At 37.2% G+C, this 22,619-nt stretch overlaps 1 protein-coding gene across 1 annotated transcript in view; it reads right to left on the bottom strand.

The window, feature by feature from the left end:
• Positions 1-22,619, bottom strand: part of dpp6a (dipeptidyl-peptidase 6a) — a 304,855-nt gene that overhangs the window by 116,575 nt on the left and 165,661 nt on the right. The window contains exon 2 of the mRNA XM_038291115.1: positions 10,436-10,550. Coding sequence (XP_038147043.1) covers positions 10,436-10,550 — 115 coding nt within the window. The remainder of the gene's footprint in view (positions 1-10,435; positions 10,551-22,619) is intronic.

The following is a 22,619-nucleotide window of genomic DNA, read 5'->3' as shown; positions in this document are numbered from 1 at the left end:
CACTTTTTGCAGCTTGCATCGTCCTATTCTCTAGCTCTTTCTCGAGCTTCCTTTCCAAACAACTGCTTTATGATCAATTGCAGCAGTTCTGCACAAATTAATCGTGTTAAAAAATGGTCACTTTTTAAACACCACAATGTATTAAATAAATACAAATGCTGGGAACCAATTCTTTTTTACATTTCTTTAATATTTTGTTCTATTCAGCTACATAAGCATCCTCTTTAAACTACTAAGAATTGTGCTATAAATGTGACTTTACCCGATTCTTATGTACACCTTAGTAATTTATTGATATGCCGCACAATGTCCTCCTTTTTGGTGCTATAGAAATGGCCACCCCCCGCCATCTTGTCCTCTATGGACTGCAACCTGGAGTGCATCGAATTCTCCAGCTGAGTGAGGCGCTCATTCATGTCGGCAGTATGTTGGGCAAGCTGACGAGACAGTCCGCTGATAGCAATCAGCAGTTTCTTCTCGTCAGTCTGCGGGCTGGCCGAAAGTTGTGGACTAAGAGCAGTTGGAGGCGAGTTGAACGCGAGACGTCGTGCAGCCATTGTTCACGTAACAACAAAATACAAACACGGTAACTGGAGATTAAGTTCTTCTGAGTATAGTAACAGAAACATGTCTGCTAATATGCTGGTCTCGCGAGAAGTCGTAGTGCACAAAAGCTCACACGTGATTGGACGATGGGGCCGAAGGCTCATCAGGCTCCTCCAATCACATATGACGTCATTGTTATACGGAAGGAATCGCGAGAAGAGCTCGCGTCGCTCCATTCTGGAAGGTGGCGGTAATGCACCTATAAATTGTTTGCAATTGCAATTGTTTGTCTCCATAAGATTGAATTTGAGCAGGTGGACATTAGAGATAATAAATGCAACAACAAGTTTTTGAATCAATATTCTATAAATAATATGTACCCAGGAAGAACAAAAAGCACAGCTCTCTTACAAAATTTTAAGAAATCTATGATAGTCAAAATTAGGACAAATTATTTGAAATTCCCAATTCCTCCTAAATATAAAGAATTACAATTTAAAATAATAAATAACATATATCCTTCAAATGAGTTTTTAAGAGAGAGATTTAAGTTTAATGTTGAGAATTGTGGCTTTTGTACAACTCAGTTGGAAACAACTAAACATCTTTTTTATGAATGTAAAGAAGTATTAAACTTATGGGATCAACTTCGAACCTTTCTGTCTTCTAAAACAATAAATTTAGATTTTATTTCCTGGCAAAACATTCAATTCGGTTTATCCATTAAAGAAAAAAAATTTGGAATTTTTAATCAATATTCTAATAATTGTAACAAAGTATTATATCCATAAATGTCGCTATGCAAAATGCTCCCTCTCAATCTCTGCTCTCAAAAATGAACTTTCCCTTTTCAAAAGATGTCTGAGAAAGATGCAGAATTTAAATGCAATTAAATTGTTTGAGTTAATAGAAGAATTTCAGTTGGTAGTCCCCACTGATTAATTTACTTTAACTACTATTATTATTTTATTTCTTTTTATTTTATTTTATACTTTGTTCCAGCCTGTGCATTTAATTTTTTTTTTCAAAAGCAGGAGTTGTGATATTTCTTCTTGTATTGAAATATTTGTTATTGACTTGTTATTTGAGATTGTTATTGTTTTCTTATATATTCAATAACAAAAAAAAAAAAGTGGAAATCTAAAAAAAAAAATTAACCATTACAGCCAACTGATTCTGATTAAAACTAATTTTTGAAGTAAATTATTTTGTGTATTTCTTTTTACATAACATTTGCATACACAGTAATCTAGCGTACTTTAATTAAATAAATCAATTCAAGCTAAAATGTAAGAGTCTATAATTAGGCTTTACTGAGCCTGATCTATTTCTACCATCTATTTGGGGGATATTTATTGCCACACTTTGGGCCACTTAAAACCAATTTAGCATGCTGACCTATGTCCTTATGACCACAGTGTACCAATCTTCTGATGGCTACTTCCAACAGGATAATGCGCCATGTTATAAAGTGAATCATCTCAGAATCATTTCTTGAAACTTTTCCACTTAAGTAATTGTGAATTGAGCATATTGACAGACAACATTTTATTTTTTATCTTAAATGCAAATTTAAAAAAAAATAATTACTGCTCTAAATGTATTGCTCTGTCAGCTAAAGATCTGTTTTGCTCTCTATACTTTAATTAAATAAATCAATTCAAGCTAAAATGTAAGAGGCTATACCTGATCTCTTTGTATCAGAGATTTTCTTACCCAGGGTTGCAGGGGGGGTTTTACCCCCCCTGCAACCCTGGTTTGCATTTGTATAGCTCACAGCATGTTCATTTACATGTTAAAGCCTCCTCTAGAATTCCATGGGGGGGAGGCATGGGGGGAACACTGCCTAAGAAATTCCACGTCAATTTCTGACAATTTACGGGAGTTTTCGGCGAAGGCTGCAAATTGCCGTAAACTGCCGCTAACCTGAAGTTCCACGACAATCTACAGTGCCGTATATTGACGAAAATCCCACTTTTCATGCAGTGTGTGTTTGGGATATGTCTCCTGTTGATGACCAAGTTTGGGTTAAGCTTTGGTTGTCTAATACAGTGGTCTCCAACCCTGGTCCTCAAGATCTACTGTCCTACAGATTTTAGATGCATCCCTGCTTCAACACAGCTGAATCAAATGAACGGCTTGAAAAAGTAATCAATCATTTGATTCAGCTGTGTTGAAGCAGGGATGCATCTAAAATCTGTAGGACAGTAGATCTTGAAGACCAGGGTTGGAGACCACTGGTCTAATAGATACTCTATACTCTAAAATTGGGCTCTTAAACACTTTAGTTTAAAGAGTAAACACCCAACTCAATGATGACCAGGTGTCAAGATTCTGTGGCAGTAAAATCACCTAATTCATAATACCCCTACCGATGTAGATGTCAGTTGGTATGAGGCCTAATTTTATTAGCTTAATGCTCAAACATCTCCCTATAGGTCTCACCTGTCCAAACAAAATTGTTAAGAGATTCTTTTAATATACAAAATGAAGTCTCTATGGCATTTTATCTCTGCAAAGCCAGCTTCTACAAATATGAGGATGATTTGGAGTAAAGACAGTGGACATTGACCTTTGTAGACCAGTCTCTTATATAACATAAAAAACAAAAGAGTTGGTGGTGGAATTCCTGCAGGCGTACCACAATGACACTGGAAAACATTCGAAGAAAGGATGTTGAGATGGAGGTATAGGGCTATAACTGTCACTGCATGGTTTTCTTGTCCTCTCAATAACAGTCTGTGTGATAAGCATAATGGGAAAACTACCAACTGCAAAAAGCTTGGCTCAAAACTCTGCATTCATGCCATTAGGGTTTTGTCAATCACACAGAAGCTTAAAGCATTTCAATTAAATGAGTCCTTAATGTATTTGGACTATTAGATGGATCTCTTTGGCACTTGGCATTCTACTGTATATGTGATATACTGTGTATATGTGCTTTGTGTCCTCCATCTTCAAAGTGTTGCCATTAAATAATTGAGAACATTGCACCTTGTTTGGCTGAGGACATGATTCCCATAAACAAATGGGAGTTAGACGAGAGGGCTTTGTCATACTAATGAAGAAAATGGACAAGAGATAAAACATCCAATCACAGAATTATTTAGGTCATAATGTCACCATTCCACAGGTGTAAAACACAACTATGATGTATTTGTTGTTTTTTGCTAGAACTTGAAAAATAAGGACATTAACACTGCATACTTCTAGAGCATCTATTAAGTATTCACATTGCTTCACTTTTTCACAGTTAATGTTGCAGGTCTATTCCAATCAGTATCAGTCTTCTCTAGGGCTGAACAATTATGCCCAAAAAATAAAAAGAGATTTTTTTTCCCACCAAAATTGCAATTGTGATTTTATTTTGGACTAACCGCAAGCATGTAGATGAATCACTTATTGTTTTCAAAGCTTGGTTCGCCAGAGTCCCTTGGTGCAGGCCTTTACTGTTACTGATGTATGCAAAAGTACTTCTACTTGCATGCATGGATCTACTCGCTGCAACTCTCTCTTCTTTCTGTGTGGCAGCAACCCAACTTGAAACCCATTACTGGCACCTGAAGGGCTGGGGTGAGTGTTTGTCTTGTTAAATGTAATGTGACAGAAATTGAGTGCTTTTGCAGCTTAAAAATAGTATTTTGCTAAATTTCAATTATTTTGCAGATGCAGATAATTGCCCAGCCATCATCTCTGCAGTCTAAGCACAAATAGGTTGTTTACAACCCTGCTGTTAATTGCAGTGCCTTAAATATTTCAAATAAACTATTACTGTGTCTTAATAACAATTATAATTGCACATTTGTGTATATATTTGTATTTTTTTATTCATTCTATTCTATTATTTTTGTAAAACGAGACTTTCTTATTGAAACACTTTAAAGGGTTAATGACTTGTTCTTGACTATTCTTTCTTTTTAACTATCTATGTAGAATTAGAGAATTTTAAGCAATAGTTCCTTCTCCAAGGTCCCTGTTGGTGTATTTTCTTTTTAACATTGTGCTGGTCAAAAGCTTTTATGTCCAAGTTCAGCAAAACTACCAAACACTGATTTGGTGTTGGGCCATAAACCATAATAATAATTTTGGAATTTCTTGAGCAATGTCTATATTTAATCTTATCATATTCACTGGTTAAGGGTGTATAGTTGTTCTCCACAGTGCTGCCACCCTCTCAAAGCTTCTACAAACCTTCCACCAACTCTACAATACACTCTACAATAAACCTTCCATAGATATGTACCCCCGCCGTGTTGAGGACAAAAACATCACAACAGACAGGATTTCTTTCTCTTTCCATGAAGCTGCCATGGGGCTTCAGATTGGAAGATGAAAGCCAGGCCCAAGGTCCAGATCTCCAGAATGACCAAGGCTAAGTCGTGATGGTTGACTTGTCAGAACTGAACTGCTGAAAAACAGAATGTTCTCACACAGACACAGTTTTTGAGTTTCAGGAACTCTTAAGATGTCTGAAGAAATGAAGAGATCGGAGAAGGAGAGCTCCCCTGATGTGTGGCTGGAACCAAGGAACTCTCATTTCTGTGTGCCTGCCATGCTAAGCTGCTAACTGCTTGAGAAATCTCAACTTTTCAAAAACTGACTTGGGTAGAGGTATAAGGTCTGGCACAGTTAGAGACAGATTCTAGTTAAACAATATGTTTTTTTGACAATTTTGATATTTCATGTGTTTACCAATGAGTAAAGGTAAAGTTAACAGGATGGATAGCATTGTATGCTATGCAACAATAATGTGTTTTGAGTTGTTGCTGCAAAGCTAGAAAAGCTTTATTTCACTTTTTTTTCATATGCAAATTACATTTTGATGACCAAATTATTACCAAAAGTCATTTTAAGGAATATCTGCTTGCTGCTAGCTCTTTCAAAGAGGGTAATGAATCAATTAAATAAAGGTTATTGGTTCCTGAATAAGTAAATCATTTAATAAAACATTATTTAGCCATATACTGTTTCATTCACCTCATGGGTTTGTATTGTGAATTGGTTTGAAAACATTCCAATTGCTCTACATTATCCAAAAACGAATCTGATCACATCCTAAATTATACAAGATAAAATTTGGTTCTCAAATATAAAATTCATGCTAAAATGTGATAATATTGCATCATCGGATTGATTATGGTTTCCAACCATTTGTTTCCTCATTTTTACATAGTAGCTTAGTTTAGTTGTTTGACAAGTTTTTAGTCAAGAGTTTTTCACCTAAATATGTTTAAGTAGAAGCTGAATGATTTTTGTTGATAAACTATTTTGAATGGAAGTTTTGAATAATTCATTCCATATAAGTGCATCATTTTCAGTTTCACCATGATTTGAGCTCGATTCACACTTTCATTTGTTGTCCTAATACACAGCCAGTAGGGTGTGTGTTCATAAACAATATATGGCAGTCCAAATAATATCTAATAAGATAACATATTTACCACCCCTACTGGACTCACAATGCATATTACAGTTATTCAACATTTTATGGCATCCATACCGGGGTGAGCAATACATATATATGAGAGTTGCACAACATATGTGTTTAAACACACTGATGATCAGTTATTAACTCTTTAATTTAAAGACCTCAAAGATCTATTTGACAGAAAATAGCTAAATGTACCTTAACACTAAAACTAACAGTTGATTGAAGAAAAAATATCACTGAGTGCCAATTAAAGAAGATACAAAATAAACAGCATAAACTTGTGATAAAGGGATGTTTTCATTATTCGGTAATTCTGATATTTTAGAGAACAGACTAAAGAATAAAATGTGGATAGTAAACATTTTATCCTTTTATATATTTACCATACTTAACCAAGAAATTATAAAAGAAAAAAATTGCCCATTTTCACTGGACTGCTTGAGAACCATGTAGAAAACAGACTCTACAATGTGGTCAGACATCTCAATCGATAGTGTTTATACCCTTGTCATTGTGAGGATCAGGTCACATTTTGAGTCTGACTTGATGCTCTGCTAGCAAAATATTTTAGGAAGAAGCAACCATGCATTCAGAAATTGCGTCAACTGGACTGAAGAATCATATTTAGTCTCTGATAAACCATTTTGGAGCGGGATGAGATCTCAATTCACAGTTTCTAATTTCAAATGCATTAAGCATTTTGAAACTATTCAAGAAAATAAAAACTAGCGACTGCAGTTTGAAGGGTAACAATCTGCAATGAAGCCTGATAACTCTAAAAGTTATGAAGGTTTTTAAGAGAATGTATTAGTAAGCCTGTGAGCAGCAAATATGACAACACATTCAACTTAACAGAATTCAGGAATCCAATTAACAACTACAATAACATCCCGGAGGAGTAAAATAAACCATTTGTGCAAAAGTAAGCTCTGTCCTTGAGAAAGGGTTTGTGGAGCTCCAATGTCTTACGGCCCCACTCCAATGCACCAAAACACTAATTAAATCACAGCAACTTTTAAAACCAAATTTGACAAGGGCAGCACTAACATTAATACGCAAAATACCATTAAAGTTCCCCAGTATTAGCTCATTTAGCAGGCTGTCTGCTTATGGCCTTTAAGCATAAATATTGGAGAATGTGGAAAAATATGTATTGGAGCCATGCTTCTGTTTGAGAACAAAAATGCTAGAAACAGAGCAGTCAGACTGAGGCATTTGTAAAGCTAGTAAAACACCGCCCGCCTGTCCTAAAGTTTTTTTCTTGCTCTACTCGTGCTGCCTTGGTCTGCTCTGTCAATAGCAAACATGCCATAACTGCCAAGGGGGGCAATGGAAGGAAGTTGGAATAAAATTTTGAGACTGGAAGAATCAGTGGGCCTCAGTTACCTCATCAACTCAGACTCATCAAATTGATTATTATTATATTGACTGATTCTCTGCAAAAGACAGTTTCCCTATACCCAGAATTAAAACCCAACACGGAAAAGCAGAATTCAGTTCCTATGCTGCACTTATCAAGAACAAACTTACATAAAGCTGGACAAATGCTGACAGCCTGAGTTCTTTTAAGTAAAAGTTAAATACCCATTTGTTTAGAGCTGCCTTTGACTGTTCAAGTTAAAATGTTAACTGATGTATGTTTAAGGTTGTAGTCCAAAAATTTTATTTATTTTAATCTTTACTTTTTTCTCTATTGTATTGTCAAATTAATTTAAAGCACTTTCAATTGTCCATGTACTGAATAGTGCTATAAAAATAACTTGCCTTGCCTTGCTTGTACGAAATAATTTGCCTGACATTACTCATAGGATTGAGCAATATTTTTTAACTTCTTAAGAACCAGGGGAAGTTCTAAGGAGAATTTTAAATAATTAAGGAAGTCTTTAAAGGCATCCTCAATAACAGTAGACTCAAAAAGTTGTTGCTATAACAACATGATATCAATACAAAGTATTAAGGATTGGCTACTTTTCCAAAATCTAGAAGAAAAACTGTCTCCCTCAGATGAAAGGAAGATGGTTTGGGTCTTCTGTTCTGCTGTTTGGGTGTAAGACCCAGCCACCACTGGGGTCAAGCATGAACTGGAAACATAAAGAACACCAGAGTAACTGTCACAGCTTGGGGAAAAATTGAAACTAAAAAAAAGAAGCCCTGTTTCAAAACCAACCATGCTATGTTCTATTAGTCTTGCTGTTCCATAACTAAAGATTATTATTAAATTACAATTTTCTACCTCCTAGGGTGGTCATTAACAGACTCCAAGGATAAAACCAGAACATTAAGTCACATCCTCAGGTACCAGAGGTCATGGCAACACATTTTCCAACTGGTAGATGCTTGTATTCTTTACTTTTCATATATTGCAACTGTGGTCACAATTAGTTAAAAGCCTTCAGGTGATCCAAAATGCTGCAACCAGAGTTTTGATGAAAACTAAAAAGGGATATAATATTTCTCCTATAGCTTCTCCTTATTGGCTTCCAGTTAAATCCAGAAAAGAATATAAAATCCTCCTCACATATAAAGCCTTAAATGGCTAAGCTCCATCTTATATCAGAGATCTGATCGATCTGATTGTTCCTTATGTTCCTAACTGAGCACTTTGCGCTCAATCTGCAGGTTTTCTTCTGGTTCTTTGAATTTCTGAAAGTAAAATGGGAAGTAGACCTTTTAGTTATCTGGCTCCTCCCTTATGAAACAAACTACCTGTTTTATTATGTGAGGCAGATAACCTGCCTACTTTTAAGGCAAGGCTTAAAACTTTCCTATTTGATAAGGCTTACAGTATAGTCAGAGTGGCTCAGTTTATCCTGGCTTTCTCAATAGTTGTCCTGCTATAGGCTTAGACTGCTGGAGGACATAGGGACCACTCTTCATCATTTTGCTTCATTCTATCCTTATTCTTCCATTCTGCAGTATTTGTAAATTTAATCTCCAACGCTATGCTCTCTGCTTTTTGTCATCATAGTAGCTTAATCTGGTCTGTTCCTGTTTGGCTGTGACATCATCATTGAGAGAAAAATATCACCTGTACTGCTGGCATCAACACTTTTGTTTGTAGATGTTGGAGGATGGCCCGATTTTCAGTGTAGTCCTCTTTTTCTGACTGTAAGTAACTGTACGTGCTCTCTTTCATCTTTTGACAAGGGAGCTGACTTGGAGATGGTCTGCCTGGCTGTGTGTTTATAGGACATGGCCACCTGTGCAGCTGGTTGACAGTTGCCTTTGTATCTTTGCTTCTTTTTGACCACTCACACTGAACATGGTTCTGCTGGAGGTTTCTTCCTGTTAAAGAGAGTTTTCCTCTCCACTGTTGTGTGAGGGATTAATGTCAAGTTGATTTTTTTCTTAGAAAAACTGAACCAATCTGACTGTATTGTCTCTGTAAAATGCCTTGAGATGATGTGTGTTGTGAATTGGAGTTATATAACTAGACTAAACTGAATTGAATAAAATTTTCAGACCCATACTACCAACTTTTGGGGGCATCAAAGTTAAGAATTTCTACTTAGATGAGGAAAAAATACAATACCTACAAAAATAAAATGCAATAACATTTGTAAAATGTTTAAGTAGCTAACATGAAGACAATAGATTTTAACCAAGGAAAACTTTTTTGGTCAGGGGAAAGACAGAACTTGCATTGAATTGAAATAAACTTCTGCAAAGAAAGTGCCCAAATTATATCAAAGGATTGTTGAGAGTTGCAAAAGTTGTGTCCAACTATCTGATTCTAGTATGGGCGTATGTATTTGGGGTATTTCTAGGATTTACAACATTTGTTGATTACTCAAAAACGGGAATGAACTACCTTTTCGGCATTGGTAGAAACACAAAATGGCATTTTCAATGAGGGGAAACTGTGAACAAGGACACTTTGCTTATTGTCATAAATTAATTCCAGTGAGCACACAATGAAGGCTACATTAACCTGATTTGACTCCTGCAGTGCATAAAACCGTATCAAGGAACTTTATGGGACTGAATGCAAACAGATGGTCGTCTGATTAAAGTAAAAAAAGAAAAAAACCGAGCGTACTTCAAGGTCAGTCACAAATGAAACTCAGGGGCTGTAAAACAACTAAGTAAATAAACAGACATCCAAATTATGTAACTAAGTCAAAATAGGCACATAGGGAGGTGATTGTTTGTGAAGAAGGTAATGTTGCACAAGCTCAATTTAATGAAGTTTCCTGACCTTGACTAAATCTCTTAAAGCAAAAGTGTCCATGTGGACACTGAGGGGAGAAATTAGTGCCAACACTTGCCAAAGCCTGGGCCGTCCAAGGACAGAGACAGCAAACCACTAGCACTTTGTCCGTTGCATTGTTTGCGAGGAGATTGATTGTGAACTTTAATAGGCATGCCTGTGCATAACAATGTGTGTAAACAGAGTGCTGAGGAGCGCATAGTGTGGAGCCCCCCCACCCCTCCCACTCCTGTCCTGCACTGCTGTACCTGGTGTCAACAGGATGACGGAGGTGACGATCAGCGAGCAGATGACCAGAATGACAAGAAGGGCGATCGCTATTCCCTTCCAGTTCCTCTGCGGAGGGTTGCTGCCCACCAGCTCCTACAGAAGACAAAAGAGGGGAAGAAAAACTATTTATTCAAAGAATATATAAAAAAATAACAACATTTCCATGAAGGCAATTAGAGTAAAAATTAACTAGAAAAACCAAAAGAGTGAGGAAAAGAGTTATCAAAACAGTGGATGAAACGAGGTGTAAATGGCGAGCTCCTGGGAAGACAAGACGGGGGTGTGAGTCAAGGACGAACATGAGTCAGAGTCTTAGCTTCTCAAGGAGACGTGGCAGTGGCGACGGTGGCGAGAGAAGGAGGGGGAGAGAATCCCTAATGAGCCGAGCATCAGCAGCCATCACACGCAAACGAATGTGACAGATAAAAATGGAGCTCATGACACGTCGGTGAATTGCAACACTTGGCGACGGTGCAGAGAGGAAGCTTTGGGGCTCACAAAACGGCTCTGAGTAATGAGCAACCTTGAGGCATATTTTATCTGCCTGACCTATGAATTCAAAGAGAAATTAGCTGATTGGGGTTTGATATTGTTCCATATACAATATAGCTCTTTAAAAGGTAACAGTAAAAGATGCAAAGCTCTTGTAACGGGGGGAGCAACTTAAGGGGGTATATTTTTACCCAGAGCAAAACAGCATTAAATGGATGTGACACATGGTGATCTGCAGCAGGTGGTTCAGGGAAATTACCAAGCAAGCAGCAAATTTGCTCAATTTATTACAGAAAATCCCTTAACAGTCCAGTCAGCATCTATGGATCATTATGGCTGTACTTTATATTTCCAGTCGGACGCTGGTATGGCGGACGCTTTATCTTCATAAATTATGGTGTCAAACTTTATCTCACGGTAAACAAAAGCCATCGGTCAGTACACTAGTGACTTCAATATATCATCTTACCCACTTTTACACCTACAAGTACTTTTCAAAATGTTTTCCACAAGCAAATTCAAGATTAGAATTAATTAAAGGATAAAAAAGTCAACCAAATACCTCCTTTGACTTTTTTTCTAACATTATTTTATGACAGAAAAAAATGTTGAGAGTTGAGATCTTAAAAGTTTTCTATTTTCTATTGTCTTTGTTTCTCCAAAACACCTAAATAAAATCATATTGTTTTCAGAAATCAATTAATTTGGAACTAATTACTAACACCTGATAGAAATCCTTAATGAGTGAGAGCATATAGTCTCCAACTTACCATGGACATACTTCAAGCTATTTTGACATTTCGTAATCGACTACTTTACATTTACATATATTTACATTTATATTGATAAATACTTTCATTTCCAACTCTACCATGGTGCCATCAGACAAGTTTGCCTTCTGGCTAAATAAAAGCAAAACAAAGTAAGTCAAATTGGGTCCCTTGCACCATCTTCTCTAGCAGGGCATCCACCACACACCTCTCATTTCAGACAGTGGGTGACATGCTGTTGGTTCCTTGTGACCTGCTTCACTAGGAAGAGACTAGCTGCCAGCTAGCACCTGAGGACCCATGTCAGCTTGGTTTGACATTTAAAGGTGTTCAATATAAATACTCAAGCATGATGAGGTCTTTCAAAAGGAATGTATACTAACACTGTGTGAGCGTACGCAGTTGTCCAGCTTTGTTTGTACCTGTCAGAGTTGAGTCCATGTAGATGATAAATAATGCGATAGCAAAAGATTCCTTAAAGAAGATTTTTTTACAGAATGAAATCAGGTGAAACTAAAACTTTTACACTTGAGAAGTTTGGGTATAATTGCTGCTCTATATGGGTCTATATACTCCAGTTAACGATAAATCGATTACTAAATTAGTTGAAAATTATTTAAATAATAGATTAATCTTGATTAATATGATTTATCATTTAACCACAGTTCGTTTCCGTCCATTGTATAATAGTTATATTGCTATATAATATATATAGCTATATAATAGCTATATTTCTATGAAGTGATATCCAGTTAGAAATACCTTAAAGCAGACATATTTGATATCCTTGATCATAACCCCTTGTGAGATTTCCAGGGTTGTCCAGGGGAAGGGAGGTCATGAGATTTTGCCTGTACCCCAACTCCACCCAAATATTCAAAGACCCCTTAATACCTGAGGGCCCACCAGCTTAGGCCAGGCTTAGAAAATATCAAAAATTTACTTTTATACTTTCATTACAAATAAATAAGCCATTGCAACATCAGCAATATTTCTTTTTCAACAAGTCTATATGTATATATAAACTATGATCTTTATCAGCACCACAACCTCCTGATGGATGATAATACCTCTCCAACTTTTAAGACCTCTTCCTTAAAGTTTATAGTCAAAACCTGGCAAAATAAAATAGTGAAGGGGCTATAAACACTTTATATGCCCCCAATGTGTTTTTTCTCATAATTAAGCAGCCCTAAACATCTCCCCGACATCCCTAACCAACAATCATTAAGCACAGGAAATTTGCAAAAAAGGCTCATCAAGTATAAACTGTTAGAGCAGGATTAATATGTTTTTTAATCTATTTGTAAAGGAGAAAATGTCGAAGCAGAGCACGCACTTCAGGGACCTATGACTGCGGTGTTAATGAATACACACAGAGGCTTTAATGAAGCTGAATGGCTGAGCTAAGAAACAAACCTTTTAGTGACCTCTTTCCCAACATAATTGAAAAGAGCCCAGGAAATCATTGGTCTGCAGATAAGGGCAATCAGGCCCAGACTGTCCATTACCTACGTTCATTAAAACCAAGAAGCAGTTCGTTAGTGCTGAAGTTATTTGATGACCAAGAAGGACACATCAAACAGGAACAAGAAGTAAAAGGTTATTAAAACTTAGATTTTGTCAGGGAGGTTTTACATATAATATGTCTGCTTGCTTTACAATACAGACAGCATTTAATCCGATTTGGATTCATGAGCTCATAACTAGAGCCGTGTTTCTTTTTAGATCACACAGTTTGGCTTTATCATTAATGTCATGCCTCTTTGCAGCATTCTTTATGTATTTAACTTTGTTAATAAAAATATTGAATATGAAAGGCAACAATTGCTTCTAGGCTAGTATAACATGCTAAGAAACACAGTTACAAAAGTAAACAGTGCAGAAAAGAGGACAAATAATTGCGCCGCAACAGCAAAGAAACAACAATTAGTAGGTGTATAATCCACAATAATACAACAACTTCTAAAACATAGATTCTAAAACAGAACCACAGCACTGAAGACCAGAAGTGTCAGTATAAGAGCATTATGATGGAGCTGCTGAAGGAGGCAGATTCAAACATATCCACTCTGGGAACTGGTTTCAAATGTAGTCCGTTTTGAGGCCTCTGCCATGATGGGACCCCTAAACGACCATCTTCATCTGGACAGGATCTAAAACTTTTTGTGTTTGCTTGATCTGGTCTAAATATATCTGTGTGAAAGCAGACTGGACCAACTAATAGTGTTAATCTTCTTGCTTTTACGGATCCCTGCATCCACCACCAGTGTGAAAGAGCCTTAAGAATAACATGAAGGTTAAAGAAATGGTACCAGAGACAAAAGTTCACATGGGTTAAGCTCTTTCCAGAAGTTAAATGTAAAACTCACTATCCATGCACAACCATCCATTGCAAACTTCCCCCATTTTCCTTCTGCTTCTCTTTCGCCGTAGTTTTCGCTACTCGTATTCAGGGGGGGATTTATCATTTGGAAATAATAGGCCCCCTATTTCCTGGGGGAACCATAAAACTCTATTTATATAGATGGTTAATACAACTATTCCTTATTTGTGCACATTAATCATGTTTTTTATAAAAATCCTTTCACTGAAATGCCATAAGAACGCTTATAAGCTTAAGTGTGTCTTGAATAAGTATCTGAAAATGGAAAACAGAAAACAGATCATGGTTTTTCTACAATGAAAAGAAGGAATGTGTTATTATCTTTTGCCGTCACCTTTTTAACCTTCTCAGGGCACAAGCGCACTGCTCTAACCTCTAAACCAACACCCCCCCATTTCAGGGTTTCAGCAAATAAAAGACCAAACTTAAGAAACATTTAGACCGATTCTGACTGCTCTGGATTATTCTCTGGATTGGATTTGTAGGACAGAAAAGAGTATAGCGGAGAACATTTTATCATTAATAGATTTTAATCAGCTCCAAATACTACACTATATTGCCAAAAGTATTTGCTCACCCATCCAAATTATTGGAATCAGGTGTTCCAATCACTTCAATGGCCACAGGTGTATAAATTCAAGCACCTAGGCATGCAGACTGTTTTTACAAACATTTGTGAAAGAATGGGTCGCTCTCAGGAGCTCAGTGAATTCCAGCGTGGAACTGTGATAGGATGCCACCTGTGCAACAAATCCAGTCGTGAAATTTCCTCGCTCCTAAATATTCCACAGTCAACTGTCAGCTGTATTATAAGAAAATGGAAGTGTTTGGGAACGACAGCAACTCAGCCACGAAGTGGTAGGCCACGTAAACTGACGGAGCGGGGTCAGCGGATGCTGACGCGCATAGTGCGAAGAGGTCGCCAACTTTCTGCAGAGTCAACCACTACAGACCTCCAAACTTCATGTGGCCTTCAGATTAGCTCAAGAACAGTGCGCAGAGAGCTTCATGGAATGGGTTTCCATGGTCGAGCAGCTGCATCCAAGCCATACATCACCAAGTGCAATGCAAAGCGTCGGATGCAGTGGTGTAAAGCACGCCGCCACTGGACTCTAGAGCAGTGGAGACGCGTTCTCTGGAGTGACGAATCGCGCTTCTCCATCTGGCAATCTGATGGACGGGTCTGGGTTTGGCGGTTGCCAGGAGAACGGTACTTGTCTGACTGCATTGTGCCAAGTGTAAAGTTTGGTGGAGGGGGGATTATGGTGTGGGGTTGTTTTTCAGGAGCTGGGCTTGGCCCCTTAGTTCCAGTGAAAGGAACTCTGAATGCTTCAGCATACCAAGACATTTTGGACAATTCCATGCTCCCAACTTTGTGGGAACAGTTTGGAGCTGGCCCCTTCCTCTTCCAACATGACTGTGCACCAGTGCACAAAGCAAGGTCCATAAAGACATGGATGACAGAGTCTGGTGTGGATGAACTTGACTGGCCTGCACAGAGTCCTGACCTCAACCCGATAGAACACCTTTGGGATGAATTAGAGCGGAGACTGAGAGCCAGGCCTTCTCGTCCAACATCAGTGTGCGACCTCACAAATGCGCTTCTGGAAAAATGGTCCAAAATTCCCATAAACACACTCCTAAACCTTGTGGACAGCCTTCCCAGAAGAGTTGAAGCTGTTCTAGCTGCAAAGGGTGGACCGACGTCATATTGAACCCTATGGATTAGGAACGGGATGTCACTTAAGCTCATATGTGAGTCAAGGCAGGTGAGCAAATACTTTTGGCAATATAGTGTATGAGTATTATTTTATCAAGACTGTGCAAAATAAATAAATACCTTATTAAAAAAAAAGAGCATAGGTGGTTTATTTTAAAGTCAAAGCACCAAAATATAAGCAGTTAATCTGTATTTCATCTCATTAAATCAGTTTTTTTTAACATCTGTGATGAGACGCTATATGTCTACAACTTACATCCAGATTAAAGAATTCACTGTCCGTCACTGTTTTCTTCAGAGGATTTTAAGGTAAACAGTCTTAAATACAAAAATAAAAACAACAATGCCCTTTTGGTCTCTTAAGCTGGAGAGAGACAGTCCATGTTTGCAGCTACGCTAATTAGAAACAAGTTCAGCCGACAGCCAGTTAAGAGTAAACAAGCTACTGAATCTGCAAAATGGCAAAAAAATGCTTTTATTTGCCACTAATGAACCAAACAGCTTTTGGGAATGGCTTGGGTTACATGTAGAGGTAAACAGGGGAAATGCTTAAAAAGAGAAACACTTGTTTTAAGCCTAAAAGAAGCACAAATGGAAAAAATGCCCTAAATTTCTCTGTTAATCCTGAGCTCCAAGGGCTAATCACTGAACTCAGGAAAACAGACAGGCTGAAAACCTTGCCTAACCTTCCCAAATCCGCCTCTATGATCTATAATTATAATAACAAATGGACTAATTAGCCTGACCTGATGTGCTGAAGTAATGCAGACGCGATTACAAGCGACCGCCAGGAAAGAGAAAGAAAAGAAACAGATGAGACTTGGGGGAAAAAAAAGGGCTGGTGGCATCAGGGGCAACGAATAAATAAAATGTAGGAGACTGAAGGGGGGATTCGCTGACAGGAAGGGTGAAGCGTGACCAAAACATGACAGAGAGGGTGCAAAAGTCTGAGGATACAGCTCTAAACTTGAATAAAAACAAGATCCCAGTCTGTTTCAGTTCTCGCTAACTGTCAAGTGAATCTACAAAGTGAGCACGGACATTACTGCTGTTTATTCAACCCATAGAGTGTGAAACATGACACTAGGCCAGGGGTGTTTTAGTCACAAGACTGTGGATCTGCTGCATGCTTAAAAAGGGAAAATACAGATGTGTTTCCATCTGTGGGCGGGTTTATATTTGCAGTTATACCACAGGTCACGAACGTATAATCTTCATGTTCTATTCTCAAAATGTATTCCTTTATAAAAACATTGTTTTACGTATATAAAATCAGGTCATTGTTAGTGAATTGTTAACTTAATCAGGCTATTCCACAGATAATAACCTTTCCTTCCAGTTAGTTAAAAGGAATTGAATAAAAAATAAGCTTATCAAGGTCACTTTTCTTTCAATGAACAACAGACAGCAGATCATTTCAAATCGCAGTAACATAATAACCTGCATAACTAAGCACCCTAAAGATTTGCATTAGTGGACATGTTCCAACTCAACATAATGCACAGAAATGATCCACTGTGACACCAAATCACCAAGAAAAGAGCAATGAAAAGAGATCTGGATAAGCAGAACCAGAACTGCTCTGGAGCCTGGAGAAATGTTGTCTACCGGAAAGAAAAAAAATGCAAATCTATGTAATCTCTTTATTCGAAAAGAAACTTCAAAAAAGTAAAAAATACAGGCCAACAGACAGCTCCAATCTCTTTAGAGTTATATTGCTAAAATGATTAGCTTAGGATCAAGGTTTTTCTAGCTTCCTTCAGTAATAGCTCAAATACAGTTTAATGTTCAATTTAAAAGAGAAATCTTTAAGGCTTTTCATTTTACTTGTACACAAGGATACATCATCTTTACTGCCATTAAAGTGCATATTGTTAAAAAGTCTTCACTGAAATGAATACTAGGTGTCTGGTTTTTCTTTCTGCTGTTCACATTATAAGCAGGCTCTTTGACAATGCCTGTAAAGTCAACGAGTGGAACAGAAGTAGTTGCACTCACAATGTGTGAGAGAACAGCCATTCAAGAAGACTGCAGCAAACAAAGAGAGGTGCATTCCTCTGCAGGAAAATCTCAGCGCAGCAGCAGTGTGCACGGAGTCGGTCTGCAGAGACTCAGGCCATTCTGACAGACACAGCGTGGCACCTGCTGTTAGCACACATTCTGCCAACAGAACGGATCAAATTTGCAACAAGGCACCGGGTATGCAGAAAGAGATCCAGCTCATGAAATAATAAGACCAATGTCTCATGGCTCTGATGTAGACTGAAACATGCAGCTTGGAGATATGGAGAAGGATAAAAGTATTTTACTCTGCAAATTTAATGGGAACTAAGGATGCCTGAGGGTTGACGAAAGGCTTTTTTGGGGGTAAAGAAGTAAAGAGCTAAACTTCCTTTTGGTAGACATCTGGCTTTAGAGAGTGAGGCGTTCTGCTTAGTCTGACAAAAACAGAATGATGGATTAAACTATACAGAGACAGGCATCAGAATATTTTGCAATATTAAAACGCACCAATATTTCTGGTATTCTTTGAGGCACCACCTTACACTGCGACTGCAGCTGTGGGACTTCTGGGGTATTTCTCCATCAACTTTGCACATCTAGAGTCTGCAGTTCAAGGCTACTTTGTCTGTGATTAATATCTGCAGCTCAGCCAGAATGAACAGAGATCATCAATTGACATTATTCCCAGACAGATCTAACACTGAGTCTTGGTTAGTTTCAGGTAAGGATTTTACCTGGACCATTTTAACATACCAATATGCTGTGCTCCTAACTGTCCTGCAGGATATTGGGCTTCTCTGGTCCAGTCTTTAACTGGCCCCTAATAGACATGGGTCCACATGAGATAATCATGATGAGATACCTGGGAATAACTTAGGCACGTTTAACACAGCAGCTGATGATGTTTTCCATCTTTCTCTGAAATCAGTTTTTCTTAATTATGGTACAGAGTACTAATTACACAAGTGAAGGACTATGTAGCCACAACAGCGTTAATTGGGAAAAAACAGATGTTGGCATCTGTTTGATATTATATGCTATTGAACAATGTGGGCCAACAATGTCATGACTACATCATGACAACGTGAAAAATACGGCAGAACTCTTTCTAATTTGAAATATTATCACTGACCAGTCAAAGCCTGGACAATGATATGAAGGTTTAGTTAAATGTGACATGAGTGTTCAGAAGGCAGAGGCTTTAAAAATGTCAGATGCATATCTAATTTTGTTCCCTATATGAAGTGGCACAATTTAGTTTTTTTTTTGAAGGTGAAAAAACTGGAATTTCCTTTTTGGCTGTCATGAAAACTTCAAATATAAGATTTTTGACATATTTGTATGCAGCTTAAGGTGTTAGTGTATGGTTATGAAAATATGAAACAGTTTGTCCAAAACAGAAGGCAATGAATATAATAATTTAATTACTGTACATACATACAATGTACAATACATCTTCAGTAGCAATGGTGCCACCAGCCATTCAAAAGAAAATGCAAAAAAACAAAAGGTTATCTGCAGATCTGAAACAGTGCTAAACAAGCATTGTGAAGACACACCTAAACTGTGATGAAAAATTCTATTTTCCCAGGACCTAGGTGAGTCCTGGGAAAAGTGAGTCTAAGTCAAACAGAAGAGTTATTCTGTGATAGAACATCAAAGACCAGAGTCTAACAGCCAAGCCTTGTAAACGGGCTGCAGAGGATATGAAAATAATGCTCCCCTTTCTAAATAATCTAACTGGATGTTACTCCTGGAATGGAAAAAAGCTTGTGGTGATGGACAGGCTCTCCCTGCGCCTAACAATTCCTTAAGGAGTTGTTCATACTACTGATGTCTGTGGAGAGAATCCTAAAGCAGATATTATGAGAAGTTTTCTGCCAATAGATATAATAAGAGGAATTAGACTTCAAATTAAAGCAATTTGCAATGGTGTCCATGTTCCCCAAAAGTTTTAGAACCCCTACCCTAACCAATCCAATGTCTGTTTATGAGGCTACTGGAAAAAAACAATCTAAACAATTCCAACACTTATTTTGGTCAAGTCCAAAAAGTCACAGATTAGGTCATTCTAACCTTGATGACTGCAATCTCACAAAAACTGGTCACATAACCATTTTAATTCTGGAAACACATAAGTACTCAGGAGAAACAACATCTAATTAATCATTATACTAATCTCCAAATGCTCGATTCTTCTTCTAGCAAAGTTTTCCTTTTTTGTCATTACCTAAAGAAAAAAAATTAAATTAAGGATTAAAATATGATATCGGAATACAACTACTTCCACATGTTTTCCCTGTTCTCCTCATTGTTGTGACAAACTCCTAAAAGGACTGATGGCTTGCCATAGAGACATAAAGGCAACAGCTGTTTGTTACCTGACTTTGTGAAAAGGTAAAGGGGTGTAAATACTTTTTCAAGATGCTGTAAACATCTATTTCTGATATAACTAGAATAATGCTGTATTGAAAATCTGTTTTCCCTTGAGGCAACCTTTCAGTTTTGTACCACTAGGACCCCGTAAGAAGAAGCTTTGAAGAAGTTTTTGTTTTGCCTTGAAAGGGTTAGAGTTATGTGACTTATGTGATCTTTTTTGTTTCTTTATTTAAGGCCTAAGTTTTTGAGTTAAACTCTTAATTTCCTTCTGTGTAGAGATATGGTCCAGATCCAAAATTGAGGGATTTAGGATCTCCGCCTCTTTAATCCTCCTCAAACTGACTTGATTTCTGCAAAACCATGAACACATTCATCTCAAACCGTCTCTCTTTTCTTGTGTTAATCATGCACAGGTACATTCCCTTTATGCTTCCTTCACCCTGATTTATTTTTGTTTGAATTAAAGATTTAAAAAATCCAACTTGCCGGGATCGGTTTGTGTATTATACAGGTCAGATACCATCAGTGCTATGAGACGCTACCCAGATTCCTTTAGGCAGGCTTGTCATTCTCATCTACCCGAGGTGCGACGGAGGGGCTGTAAATAGACAAGCTGTCCTGTTTGTTTTTCAAGATAGGAGAACTAATTTATAACTGGACAGCCTGTGCCTAAATGCATCAGTTATTGTTTTGTACATTTTTCGACCTGATATGTTTTGTTTGAGTATGAATCTTTTCCAGCCCATTAGAGAAAGACTATGAGAGGGCAGCGCTGCTGGCTGACCTCTCTCTCTGCAGCTTGTCAAACAAATCACATCTGGGAAACGTGACACAATCACAGCAGCTTGCGGAAAAGTTAGTTTAAGCAGAAAAGAGCAAAATTAACAAAGTAACAAGAAACGACAAAAACCAATCATATATTAACAATAAATGTGATCTTTATAGCCCAATAAAGTCAATGCTCCATTATATGCCAGTCCACATCCTGCAGAGGCAATTAATCATATTTAGTCTGTTTTATCATCACTATGGAAACAGAAGAAATGAAATGGGTATTTATCCTTATGGCTATAGCTCTTCTGCATGGTAAACAATTAATGACATGACTAAGCGAGCGATGAGGCACACGCGTATGGAGAACGCGTCCCCTGTTCGCACCTCATGCATAAGGCAAAAGGGCACATTTCAATGTTGTTCTCTCACAAAGATTCCTCTAAGGAAAACAAAAACAATTGAATGCAGCCAGAGTTTCTCCTCATTTCGTCACTTACCCACGCAGTAGTGAGTGTCTACCAGTCTGATTAACTGTCTAAAGTTTCTGAGGCTCTGCTCGATAAAACATATACATTTTATTTCTCTAGAGTGGGAAAGAATCTAAGCTAGTTCAAAGTTTAACCACAAGTGTTTGGATGTTTCTGTTAATTTCTTACTGCACTGAGTTTAATGAAAGCCCATTAAAACTTGCTGCTCTATGCTTTGTGCAACTACTGAAGAAGTTTAAATCCATGAATAATGAAAACATTGCCTTTTTAAGTGAATTTCTTTTTCTCAACCTCCATATGGAAAATCTTCAGTCTAAACATGCAAAATCTCAGTCACTGTAAAGAATTGTCAAATAGACCAATTTGAGTCTTTTACAAAAATCGAAAATTGCAGTTGCACTAAAAAAATTTTTGCTTGTGTTACAGCCAATTTCAATTCAGCATTACAGCAACATTCATAATATGTACTTTAGTTAAGAAGAAGTTAAGGGCCAAATCCTCACACAATTAATTCAGTTGTAAGGAAATTTCATATACATTTTGCAGTTATTTTGTTTGTGTTAAAGCTAGTGATTCTAAATAACACATTAAAAAATAGTTGAACTATAATGCTCTGCTTTAGCTATTGGGTTTTAGAAAAACATAATACAACTTTTAACACTCATAAAACACATGACTAGCTGATTTCCATAAATATTCAAAGCTTTGTTGAAAATGTATTAGAATATCAACACCAACATGTTGAAGAGTCAAAAGGTAAAAACAATGAGGTTAAATTGAACATATTTTAAATTACTTATTTCTTTCTCATATGACCATTTATTAGCATTATAAAACAAAGCGTTTTTATCTCAAGAAGAGCGAATGAATGACAAAATTACTGCAAGGATTGTGTGTGAGTATAAGGTTTAACAGTTAAAACAGTTTTTTAATTTCTGTTTGTTCTATATAGGGCTGCGACAAATGATTATTATGCAAATCGATAAATTGGTTGATTATATTTTCTATTAATTAATCAAAAATTGGATAGCCAAAGTTTCCTTAAAGACTTCTTTACGAAATTAAAACTAGATGACACTAAAACTATTCGACTTCAGGAGCTCTAGATAGATCATATTGACAGACGAAAAGTTTTAAAATTTTTATTTT

Source organism: Cyprinodon tularosa, unplaced genomic scaffold, assembly GCF_016077235.1.
Source record: "Cyprinodon tularosa strain WSP-4 unplaced genomic scaffold, ASM1607723v1 ctg294, whole genome shotgun sequence".
In the NCBI taxonomy this organism is placed as follows: Eukaryota; Metazoa; Chordata; class Actinopteri; order Cyprinodontiformes; family Cyprinodontidae; genus Cyprinodon; species Cyprinodon tularosa.
Note: the sequence above shows the minus strand (reverse complement) of the source record. Positions and strands in the feature narration are given on the sequence as shown.